The sequence below is a fragment of the Oncorhynchus tshawytscha genome, linkage group LG16 (genome assembly GCF_018296145.1).
Source record: "Oncorhynchus tshawytscha isolate Ot180627B linkage group LG16, Otsh_v2.0, whole genome shotgun sequence".
Classification (NCBI taxonomy): domain Eukaryota; kingdom Metazoa; phylum Chordata; class Actinopteri; order Salmoniformes; family Salmonidae; genus Oncorhynchus; species Oncorhynchus tshawytscha.
Genome location: NC_056444.1, coordinates 60,153,000 through 60,166,108, shown reverse-complemented (window position 1 = coordinate 60,166,108; position 13,109 = coordinate 60,153,000). Strand labels below are relative to the sequence as shown.

At 43.1% G+C, this 13,109-nt stretch overlaps 1 protein-coding gene across 1 annotated transcript in view; it reads right to left on the bottom strand.

Moving 5' to 3' along the window:
* Nucleotides 1–13,109, bottom strand: part of si:dkey-178k16.1 (band 4.1-like protein 1) — a 102,595-nt gene that overhangs the window by 24,046 nt on the left and 65,440 nt on the right. The window contains exons 11-12 of the mRNA XM_042299921.1: nucleotides 4,193–4,368; nucleotides 1,590–1,795 (exon numbers count right to left, since the gene is read on the bottom strand). Of these exons, the coding sequence (XP_042155855.1) occupies nucleotides 1,590–1,795; nucleotides 4,193–4,368 (382 nt within the window). The remainder of the gene's footprint in view (nucleotides 1–1,589; nucleotides 1,796–4,192; nucleotides 4,369–13,109) is intronic.

The following is a 13,109-nucleotide window of genomic DNA, read 5'->3' as shown; positions in this document are numbered from 1 at the left end:
GCAATCAACTTGTGAAATTGGCTAATAATTCACTAAATTCAGCTCGCATATCTCACAGCGTCTGTAACACATGCACAGAATGTGATTCGGTTGTTTAGCTCTGGAGAAGAGGCGTCCAATTCAGCCATAATAAAAAGGGGGATCTAACAATACATCCACTTTAGGTAGAAAGATAGACTTTCACTCACTGTCATGTGAATTTGGACAGTGAACCACATTGGCTCTAAACCAGGGGTGGGCAAACTACGTCCCGTGTTGTTGACGAACAAATCGGTAATAACAAAATGTGTGAGGCCCTCCGTTGAATTTCAAAATCCTGATGTGGTCCTTGAGCCAAAACATTTGCCCACCCCTGCTTTATATTCAAGCATTTTCGATTTGAGATTGAATATTTCATAAGAGGCGACAGTACTTGAGGGTATTTTCATTATCTGTTTTACCACTTAGAAATGAAAGCACCTAATGGCCGTGTCTGAAATCTGTCTTGCCTTCTACTTACTTCAACTACATACTATGTACTAATAGTACTGCATACTACTTAGAACAGACTGTTTAGTAAAAACGTAAGCAGTAAGCAATAAATATCAACCTATTGCTCATCCATACTGAGAAGATGTCATCTAATGCGCAATCACACTTGTTCCCTGCAATTTGTTCATTTTTGTAGAGTGAGTTCCCTATTATGATTATCAGCTGTTGTCAAACACACGTGGGTATGAAAATACAATTATCTTCCTTTGTGAGGCGATTTATACTAGATGAAAGGCTGAATTTTCACATTCTATAAAACGTAAAAACTATTTTCGCATACTCAAAAAGCCTACCATTTAGAACTCAAGGGTATTCGGACAAGGCCTATGTATCTAGTCCCCCCATTTGAAGAAGTCTTAAGTATTTTGACAAATTCACGTATAGTGTATTAAATACGTCAAACGTGTAGTATTTGGTTGCATATTCCTAGCATGCAATGACTACAACTACATTTGCAGTTTGTTTTGGTTGTGCTTTGGGTTATGAATGAATCATGATGAGTGAGTGAGAAGGTTACAGAGGCTACAACAAAACATGCTAATCTCTCACCATTACCAATAACAGAGAAGGTTAGCATTTTGGGGGGGTATATGATCTTTGTGCCTCTGTAACTTTCTCAATCATTCACGGTTCATCCATTATCATGGTAGCGTCCACATTAACAAAGAAGTGTTCAGAAACATCTTCTATTCTTACTTACAATACAAGTGACTCCAAAGTTACACAATATATTATTCACCATTCAGTTTCTATTGGGCAAAATATAATCTGAAACACAACCAAAACAAACTGCAAATACGTCCAACAAGTTTGTTGAGTCACGAGCTTGATGTAGTCATTGAGTGCAAGGAATATGGGACCAAATAGTACGAAACGTTTGACTACTTTAATACACCGTGAATTTGTCTAAATAATTACTTACAAAATGGCAGAAAATGATCCTTTATCCTTTCACCTGTCTTTCACCAGTGATCCTTTATGATGGAGAGGACTCAAGGAAAAAGGGAGCCATCATCTACTATGAATATAGGGTCCGCCACCCTTGCCTCGCCTTGTACCTTCAGCTCCATGGTCTTGGCGGACGCGGCAAAACCATCAGTCTCCTCGTCCTGATCCTGGTACTCCTGGTCTTGTTCCTGGTAATCCTGATCCTGGTCTAGGTCCAGACTGCCCTCTTGTTCCAGGTCTTCTCTGGACAGGAACTGGGTGTGATCACTGGAGCTGCGCTGGGACAGCTGGTCCATGCTGTCTCCCAGGGCTGAGGCTGGGCAGGGGATGGGGGTAGGGCACACAAAGGATGGCGGAGAAAAGAGAGAAAAGCTAGTCAGCCCTGGCTCACAGAAAGCAAGAGAAAGGTCAACATTGTCTGTACGGTAAATTATGATTGATCGAGATTACAATTTGTTTACATTGACATCCATTTTACAGGTAAGTATTTATCGCCTTACAGTTGAGGCAGCGTAAACTGATTCAGGAGTCAGAACATAGATTATGGCCAGGAGTCATTCAAAGGTGCTTTCATAGCCATGGTAAGATGTTTGGCGGGGGATGCATGCACTACATTGGTTCGCTAATAAAGGCCCAGTGCACTACGTTTGTGAATATATATTTTTTATTTCCTGATTTTTCAGGGGGTGCTGCAGCAACCTCAGCACCCCTACTTTAAAAAAGTAGAAATATTTAACACGGTAGGCCATTTGAGAACAAGTTCTCATTTACAACTGTGACCTGGCCAAGATAAAGCAAAGAGTGCGACAAAAACAACAACACAGAGTTACACATGGGATAAACAAATGTACAGTCAATAACACAATAGAAAAATCTATGTACAGTGTGTGCAAATGTAGTAAGATTAGGGAGGTAAGGCAATAAATAGGCCATAGAGGCTAAATAATTACAATGTAGCATTAACACTGGAGTGATAGTTGTGCAGATGATGATGTGCATGTAGGGATACTGGGGTGCAAAATAGCAAATAAACTGTATAAATAACTGAGGTAGTTGTGTGTACTATTTACAGATGGGCTATGTACAGGTGCAATGGTCGGTAAGCTGCTCTGACAGCTGATGCATAAAATTAGTGAGGGAGATATGTCTCCAGCTTCAGTGATTTTTGCAATTCGTTCCAGTCATTGGCAGCAGAGAACTGGAAGGAAAGGCAGCCAAAGGAGGAGTTGGCTTTGGGGATGACCAGTGAAATATACCTGCTGGAGGGTGTGCTACAGGTGGGTGCTGCTATTGTGACCAGTGAGCTGAGATAAGGCAGGGCTTTACCTAGAAAAGACTTATAGATGACCTGGAGCCAGTGGGTTTGGTGATTAATATGAAGCGAGGGCCAGCCAACGATAGCATATAGGTCGCAGTGGTAGGTAGTATTTGGGGCTTTGGTGACAAAACGGATGGCACTGTGATAGACTACATCCAATTTGCTGAGTAGATTGTTGGAGGCTATTTTGTAAATGACACCATTGAAGTCAAGGATCGGTAGGATAGTCAGTTTTACGAGGGTATGTTTAGCAGCATAAGTGAAGCAGGATTTGTTGCTAAATCGGAAGCCGATTCTAGATTTAATTTTGGATTGGAGATGCTTAATGTGAGTTTGGAAAGAGAGTTTACAGTCTAACCAGACACCTAGGTATTTGTAGTTGTCCACATATTCTAAGTCCGAAATTCTGCCAAACTCCAAGCATTGATTATGCAAGAATGGGCTGCCATCAGTCAGGAAGTGGCCCAGAAGTTAATTGACAGCATGCCAGGGCAGATTGTAGAGTTCTTGAAAAAGAAGGGTCAACACTGCAAATATTGACTCTTTGCATCAACTTCATGTAATTGTCAATAAAAGCCTTTGAGCCATATGAAATGCTTGTAATTATACTTCAATATTCCATAGTAACATCTGACAAAAATATCTAAAGACACTGAAGCAGCAAACTTTGTGGAAATTAACATTTGTGTCATTCTCAAAACTTTTGGCCACGACTGTATACTTCCCACGGCTATGGGTGTGTTGCAGCTCTGCACACTGAGCTGCAGACAATGAACTTTTTAAAGGTCATTTCACAGACGTTCGCAGAGAATGCATTTATGTAAAACCCTTCAGATGTTGGCTCAATTGTAAATGACCTAGAAGTGCAATGTTCTTTTCAATAACGCGCCTAGGCTTGATTCCCGGCCTATGTATAACAATGTCCTATGGACATTCAATAATACAACAGTTGTTCTCAAATAGTACAAAGCCTGTTTAAAGTTCCAAATAATTCACAGTACAATCAGATGCTACCTATTCTATCTGCCTACCACTGCAATATACACTCTTAGAAAAAAGGTGCTTTTTCGGCTGTCCCCATAGGAGAACTCTTTCAAGAACCATTTTTGGTTCCAGGTAGAACTCTTTGGGTTCCATGTAGAGGGTTCTACATGGAACCCAAAAAGGGTTCTACCTGGAACCAAAAAGGTTCTCCTATGGGGACAGCCGAAGAACCCTTTTGGATCCTTTTTTCTAAGAGTGTACTGATGAAAATTTGAAATAACAATGAATAAACAAGAACCTACTTGACAAAGAGGCATAAAGAAAAAAATTACAGAGTTAGCCCATATTCTAAGTGGTGAGTATGTTGTACAAATTCATGATGTTATAGTACAGTAATAGTTCGGTCCTTACCTCCGTCCACACTGCGGGGCAGCAGGTACCTCTTGCTAACCGAACGGTCAAACTGTGGAGCTGGCCGGTCGATCAGCACACTGGCCTGACGCGACTGGGCCTGGGTCCGCCCACTGTAGCGGAATTTGGAGCCAATCACCAGGAAGCCCTTGGGAGGGGGCTCTGGAGACACCAACCTATAGAGAGACTCAGTTTTAGTATGAAGGTTTAAAGAGATGGACACTATAATGTTTATATTTTATATTAAACATTAACACGAGATCGTCATTTTGAATTTACATGTTTAATTACTCTGCCATTTTTAAAGTCATATTCCTTCCGTCCTTGACTTTTCAAAATAAGTCTATATAACACACTGTCATTGCTAGAATCTTAATATCGCAAACAGAATTTGTGTTAAAAGCAGTTTTATTTATGTACAAGTCTGTCTTTAGTTATATATATATATATATACACAGTATATATTGTATGTATATACACTGAAGAAAAATATAAATGCAACATGCAACAATTTCTAAAATGTTACTGAGTTACAGTTCATATAAGGAAATCAGTTCATTTAAATAAATTCATTAGGTCCTAATCTATGGATTTCACATGACTGGGAACACAGATAAAATATGTATCTGTTGGTCAGATACCTTTAAAAAAAAGTAGGGGCGTGGATCAGAAAACCAGTCAATATTTGGTGTGACCACCATTTGCATCATGCAGCGTGACACATTTCCTTGGGGTGGCAGGTAGCCCAGTGGTTAGAGCTAGTTGGGCTAGTAACCGAAAGGTTGGTGGATCAAATCCCCAAGCTGACAAAGTAAAAATCGTTCTGCCCCTGACAAGGCAGTTAACCCACACTTCCTAGGCTGTCATTGTAAATAAGAATGTGTTCTTAACTGACTTGCCTAAAGGTTAAATATACAAGAATAATGAACATAAGAGTTGATCAGGCTGTTGATTGTGTCCTCTGGAATGTTGTCCCACTCCTCATCAACAGTTGTGTGAAGTTGCTGGATATTGGCAGGAACTGGAACACGCTGTCGTACACATCAATCCAGAGCATCCCAAACGTGCTCAATGGGTGACATGTTTGGTGAGAATGTAGGCCAAGGGCCTTAGAATCTCATCACGGTATCCCTGTGCATTCGAATTGCCATTGATAAAATGCAATTGTGTTTGAAGTCTGTATCTTATGCCTGCCCATACCATAACCCCACTGCCACCATGGGGCACTCTGTTCACAACATTGACATCAGCAAACCGCTGCCATCTGCCAGGTACAGTTGAAACCGGGATTCATTAGTGAATAGCACACTTCTCCAGGATGCCAATGGCCATCGAAGGTCTGCATTTGCTCACTGAAGTCTGTTACGATGCCGAACTGCAGTCAGGTCAAGACCCTGGTGAGGACGACGAGCACACAGATGAGCTTCCCTGAGACGGTTTCTGACCGTTTGTGCAGAAATGTTTTGGGTGTACAAACCCCCAGTTTCATCAGCTGTCCGGGTGGCTGGTCTCAGACGATTCTGCAGGTCCTGGGCTGGTGTGGGTACACATGGTCTGAGGTTGTGAGGCTGGTTGGAAATACTGTCAAATTCTCTAAAACGATGTTGGCGGCGGCTTATGGTAGAGAAATTAATATTCAATTCTCTGGCAACAGCTGTGGTCGACATACCTGCAGTCAATATGCCAATTGCACGCTCCCTCAAAACTTGAGACATCTGTGGCATTGTGTTGTGTGACAAACTACATATTTTAGAGTGGCCTTTCATTGTCCCAAGCAGAAGGTGCACCTGTGTAATGATCATGCTGTTTAATCAGCATCTTGATATGCCACACCTGTCAGGTGGATGGATTATCTTGCCAAAAGAGAAATCTTCACTAACAGGGATATAAACTAATTTGTGTACAAAATTGTAGAGAAATATTATTTTTGTGCACAAGGAGATATTTTATTTCAGCTCATGAAACAGAAAGTATTCACACTCTTTGACTTTTTCCACAGTTTGTTGTGTTACAGGCTGAACTTAGAATGGATTAAATTGAGATTGTTTGTCACTGGGCTACATACAATACCCCATAATGTCTAAGTGGAATTATGTTTTGAGAAATGTTTACAAATTTATAAAAAATTTAAAGCTGAAATCTTTTGAGTCAATAAGTATTCAACCTCTTTGTTATGGCAAGCCTAAATTAGTTCAGGAGTGAAAATGTGCTTAAAAAGTCACATAATAAGTTGCTTGGACTCAATAATAGTGTTTAACATGATGACTACTTCATCTCTGTACCCCTCTGTACAGGATGCTCTCGATTGTGCATCTGTAAAAGTTTGTCAGGGTTTTAGGTGACAAGCCAAATTTCTTCCGCCTCCTGAGGTTGAAGAGGCGCTGCTGCGTCTTCTTCACCACACTGTCTGTGTGGGTGGACCATTTCAGTTTGTCTGTGATGTGTACACAAAGGAACGTTGAGTGAGAGATTGTTTTCCTGACACCACACGCCGAGTGCCCTCACCATACGCCGAGTGCCCTCTCGTCGTTGTTGGTAATCAAACCCACTACTGTCGTGTCGTCTGCAAACTTGATGATAGAGTTGGAGGCGTGCATAGCCCCGCAGTCGTGGGTGTAGAGAGAGTACAGGAGGGGGCTGAGCATGCACCCTTGTGGGGCCCCAGTGTTGAGGGTCAGCGAAGTGGAGATGTTGTTTCCTACCTTCACCACCTGGGGGCGCCCATCAGAAAGTCCAGGACCCAATTGCACAGGGCGGGGTTGAGACACAGGGCCTCCAGCTTGGTGATGAGCTTGGAGGGTACTATGGTGTTGAATGCTGAGCAGTAGTCAATGAACAGCATTCTTACATAGGTATTCCTCTTGTCCAGATGGGATAGGGCAGTGTGCAGTGTGATGGCGATTGTATCGTCTGTGGACCTGTTGGGGCGGTATGCAAACTGAAGTGGTTCTAGGGTGGCCGGTAAGATGGAGGTGATATCCTCGTCTAGTCTCTCAAAGCATTTCATGATGACAGAAGTGAGTGCTACGGGGCGGTAGTCATTTAGTTCAGTCACCTTTGCCTTCTTGGGTACAGGATAGAGGTCGACCAATTAATCGGAATGGCCGATTAATTAGGGCCGCTTTCAAGTTTTCATAAGAATCGGAAATCTGTATTTTTGGGTGCCAATTTTGCCGATTTCTTTTTCTTTTCTTTATACCTTTTTTTAAACTAGGCAAGTCAGTTAAGAACACATTCTTATTTTCAATGACGGCCCAGGAAAGGTGGGTTAACTGCCTTGTTCAGGGGCAGAATGACAGATTTTCACCTTGTCAGCTCGGGGGATCCAATCTTGCAACCTTACAGTTAACTAGTCCAACGCTATAACCACCTGCCTCTCGTTGCACTCCACAAGGAGACTGCCTGTTACACGAATGCAGTAGAAGTCAAGGTAAGTTGCTAGCTAGCATAAAACTTATCTTATAAAAAAACAATCAATCAATCATAATCACAAGTTATACACATGGTTGATGATATTACTAGTTTATCTAGCGTGTCCTGCGTTGCATATAATCGATGCAGCGCTGGGGGATGATTTAACAAAAGCGCATTTGCGAAAAAAGCACAATCGTTGGATGACTGTACCTAACCATAAACACCAATGTCTTTCTTAAAATCAATACACAGAAGTATACATTTTTAAACCTGCATATTTAGCTAAAAGAAATCCAGGTTAGCAGGCAATATTAACCAGGTGAAATTGTGTCACTTCTTATGTGTTCACTGCATGCAGATTCAGGGTATATGCAACAGTTTGGGCAGCCTTGCTCATTGCGAACTAATTTGCCAGAATTTTACGTAACTATGACATAACATTGAAGGTTGTGCAATGTAACAAGAATATTTAGACTTAGGGATGCCACCCGTTAGATAAAATACCGAACGGTTACGTATTTCACTGAAATAATAAACGTTTTGTTTTCGAAATTATAGTTTCCGGATTCGACCATATTAATGACCAAAGGCTTGTATTTCTGTGTGTTATGTTATAATTAAGTCTATGATTTGATAGAGCAGTTTGGCTGAGCGATGGTAAGCAGCAGCAGGCTCGTAAGCATTCATTCAAACAGCACTTTCGTGCGTTTTGCCAGCAGCTCTTCGCAAGCACAGAGCTGTTTATAACTTCAAGCCTATCAGCCTAATGGCTGGTGTAACCGATGTGAAATGGCTAGCTAGTTAGAGTGGTGCGCGCTAATAGCGTTTCAAACGTCACTCGCTCTGAGACTTGGAGTGGTTATTCCATTTGCTCTGCAAGGGCCGCGGCTTTTGTGGAGCGATGGGTAACGCTGCTTTGAGTTTGGCTGTTGTCGATGTGTTCCTGATTCGAGTCCAGGTAGGGGTGAGGAGAGGAAGCTATACTGTTACACTGGCAATACTATAGTGCCTAAAAGAACATCCAATAGTCAAAGGTATATGAAATACAAATGGTATAGAGAGAAATAGTCCTATAAATACTGTATTAACTACAACCTAAAACCTCTTACCTTGGAATATTGAAGTCTCATGTTAAAAGGAACCACCACCTTTCATATGTTCTAATGTTCTGAGCAAGGAACTCAAACGTTAACTTTTTACATGGCACATATTGCACTTTTACTTCTCCAACACTTTGTTTTTGCATTATTTAAACCAAATTGAACATGTTTCATTTTTTATTTGAGGCTAAATTGATTTTTATTGATGTATTATATTAAGTTAAAATAAGTGTTCCTTCAGTAGTGTTGTAATTGTCATTATTACAAATAAATATAAAAGAATTGGCCGATTAATCGGTATCGGCTTTTTTAAAGGCCTCAAATAATCGGCATCGGTGTTGAAAAATCAGAATCGGTCGACCCCTAGTACAGGAACAATGGTGGCCATCTTGAAGCATGTGGGGACAGCACATTGGGATAGGGAGCGATTGAATATCCGTAAACACAACAGCTAGCTGGTCTGCGCATCCTCTGAGGACGCGGCTAGGGATGCCATCTGGGCCAGCAGCCCTGCGAGGGTTAACCCGTTTAATGTTTTACTCACGTCGGCCATGGAGAAGGAGAGGGGGGGTGGCGCAAATGCCGTCATTCATCCACGGTTTCTGGTTAGGGTAGCTTTAAATAGTCACAGTGGGTACAACATCTCCAATGCACTTTCTTATAAACTCACTCACTGAGTCAGTGTATAGATCAATGTTGTTCTCTGAGGCTGACCGGAACATATCCTAGTCCGCGTAATCAAAACAATCTTGAAACGTGTAAATGTAGGACTCTAGAGAGTTAATGGAGAGTTTAGAGAGTTTTCCGTTTGTACATATAGCCTACATTTTACATACAGTGCCTTGCGAAAGTATTCGGCCCCCTTGAACTTTGCGACCTTTTGCCACATGTCAGGCTTCAAACATAAAGATATAAAACTGTATTTTTTTGTGAAGAATCAACAACAAGTGGGACACAATCATGAAGTGGAATGACATTTATTGGATATTTCAAATCAATAAAAATCAAAAACTGAAAAATTGGGCGTGCAAAATTATTCAGCCCCTTTACTTTCAGTGCAGCAAACTCTCTCCAGAAGTTCAGTGAGGATCTCTGAATGATCCAATGTTGACCTAAATGACTAATGATGATAAATACAATCCACCTGTGTGTAATCAAGTCTCCGTATAAATGCACCTGCACTGTGATAGTCTCAGAGGTCCGTTAAAAGCGCAGAGAGCATCATGAAGAACAAGGAACACACCAGGCAGGTCCGAGATACTGTTGTGAAGAAGTTTAAAGCCGGATTTGGATAGAAAAAGATTTCCCAAGCTTTAAACATCAAATCAAATCAAATCAAATTTTATTTGTCACATACACATGGTTAGCAGATGTTAATGCGAGTGTAGCGAAATGCTTGTGCTTCTAGTTCCGACAATGCAGTAATAACGAGCAAGTAATCTAACTAACAATTCCAAAAAAAACTACTGTCATACACAGTGTAAGGGGATAAAGAATATGTACATAAGGATATATGAATGAGTGATGGTACAGAGCAGCATAGGCAAGATACAGTAGATGATATCGAGTACAGTATATACATATGAGATAAGTATGTAAACCAAGTGGCATAGTTAAAGTGGCTAGTGATACATGTATTACATAAGGATGCAGTCGATGATATAGAGTACAGTATCAACGTATGCATATGAGATGAACAATGTAGGGTAAGTAACATTATATAAGATAGCATTGTTTAAAGTGGCTAGTGATATATTTACATCATTTCCCATCAATTCCCATGATTAAAGTGGCTGGAGTAGAGTCAGTGTCATTGACAGTGTGTTGGCAGTAGCCACTCAATGTTAGTGGTGGCTGTTTAACAGTCTGATGGCCTTGAGATAGAAGCTGTTTTTCAGTCTCTCGGTCCCAGCTTTGATGCACCTGTACTGACCTCGCCTTCTGGATGGCAGCGGGGTGAACAGGCAGTGGCTCGGGTGGTTGATGTCCTTGATGATCTTTATGGCCTTCCTGTAGCATCGGGTGGTGTAGGTGTCCTGGAGGGCAGGTAGTTTGCCCCGGTGATGCGTTGTGCAGACCTCACTACCCTCTGGAGAGCCTTACGGTTGAGGGCGGTGCAGTTGCCATACCAGGCGGTGATACAGCCCGCCAGGATGCTCTCGATTGTGCATCTGTAGAAGTTTGTGAGTGCTTTTGGTGACAAGCCGAATTTCTTCAGCCTCCTGAGGTTGAAGAGGCGCTGCTGCGCCTTCCTCACGATGCTGTCTGTGTGAGTGGACCAATTCAGTTTGTCTGTGATGTGTATGCCGAGGAACTTAAAACTTGCTACCCTCTCCACTACTGTTCCATCGATGTGGATGGGGGTGTTCCCTCTGCTGTTTCCTGAAGTCTCCTTAGTTTTGTTGACGTTGAGTGTGAGGTTATTTTCCTGACACCACACTCCGAGGGCCCTCACCTCCTCCCTGTAGGCCGTCTCGTCGTTGTTGGTAATCAAGCCTACCACTGTTGTGTCGTCCGCAAACTTGATGATTGAGTTGGAGGCGTGCGTGGCCACGCAGTCGTGGGTGAACAGGGAGTACAGGAGAGGGCTCAGAACGCACCCTTGTGGGGCCCCAGTGTTGAGGATCAGCGGGGAGGAGATGTTGTTGCCTACCCTCACCACCTGGGGGCGGCCCGTCAGGAAGTCCAGTACCCAGTTGCACAGGGCGGGGTCGAGACCCAGGGTCTCGAGCTTGATGACGAGCTTGGAGGGTACTATGGTGTTGAATGCCGAGCTGTAGTCGATGAACAGCATTCTCACATAGGTATTCCTCTTGTCCAGATGGGTTAGGGCAGTGTGCAGTGTGGTTGAGATTGCATCGTCTGTGGACCTATTTGGGCGGTAAGCAAATTGGAGTGGGTCAAGGGTGTCAGGTAGGGTGGAGGTGATATGGTCCTTGACTAGTCTCTCAAAGCACTTCATGATGACGGATGTGAGTGCTACGGGCGGTAGTCGTTTAGCTCAGTTACCTTAGCTTTCTTGGGAACAGGAACAATGGTGGCCCTCTTGAAGCATGTGGGAACAGCAGACTGGTATAGGGATTGATTGAATATGTCCGTAAACACACCGGCCAGCTGGTCTGCGCATGCTCTGAGGGCGCGGCTGGGGATGCCGTCTGGGCCTGCAGCCTTGCGAGGGTTAACACGTTTAAATGTCTTACTCACTTCGGCTGCAGTGAAGGAGAGACCGCATGTTTCCGTTGCAGGCCGTGTCAGTGGCACTGTATTGTCCTCAAAGCGGGCAAAAAAGTTATTTAGTCTGCCTGGGAGCAAGACATCCTGGTCCGTGACTGGGCTGGGTTTCTTCCTGTAGTCCGTGATTGACTGTAGACCCTGCCACATACCTCTTGTGTCTGAGCCGTTGAATTGAGATTCTACTTTGTCTCTGTACTGGCGCTTAGCTTGTTTGATAGCCTTGCGGAGGGAATAGCTGCACTGTTTGTATTCAGTCATGTTACCAGACACCTTGCCCTGATTAAAAGCAGTGGTTCGTGCCTTCAGTTTCACACGAATGCTGCCATCAATCCACGGTTTCTGGTTAGGGAATGTTTTAATCGTTGCTATGGGAACGACATCTTCAACACACGTTCTAATGAACTCGCACACCGTATCAGCGTATTCGTCAATGTTGTTGTCTGACGCAATACGAAACATCTCCCAGTCCACGTGATGGAAGCAGTCTTGGAGTGTGGAGTCAGCTTGGTCGGACCAGCGTTGGACAGACCTCAGCGTGGGAGCTTCTTGTTTTAGTTTCTGTCTGTAGGCAGGGATCAACAAAATGGAGTCGTGGTCAGCTTTTCCGAAAGGGGGCGGGGCAGGGCCTTATATGCGTCGCGGAAGTTAGAGTAACAATGATCTAGGGTCTTTCCACCCCTGGTTGCGCAATCGATATGCTGATAAAATTTAGGGAGTCTTGTTTTCAGATTAGCCTTGTTAAAATCCCCAGCTACAATGAATGCAGCCTCCGGATAAATCGTTTCCAGTTTGCAGAGAGTTAAATAAAGTTCGTTCAGAGCCATCGATGTGTCTGCTTGGGGGATATATACGGCTGTGATTATAATCGAAGAGAATTCTCTTGGTAGATAATGCGGTCTACATTTGATTGTGAGGAATTCTAAATCAGGTGAACAGAAGGATTTGAGTACCTGTATGTTTCTTTCATCACACCATGTCACGTTGGCCATAAGACATACGCCCCCGCCCGTCTTCTTACCAGAAAGATGTTTGTTTCTGTCGGCGCGATGCGTGGAGAAACCCGCTGGCTGCACCGCTTCGGATTGCGTCTCTCCAGTTAGCCATGTTTCCGTGAAGCAAAGAACGTTACAGTCTCTGATGTCCCTCTGGAATGCTACCCTTGCTCGGAT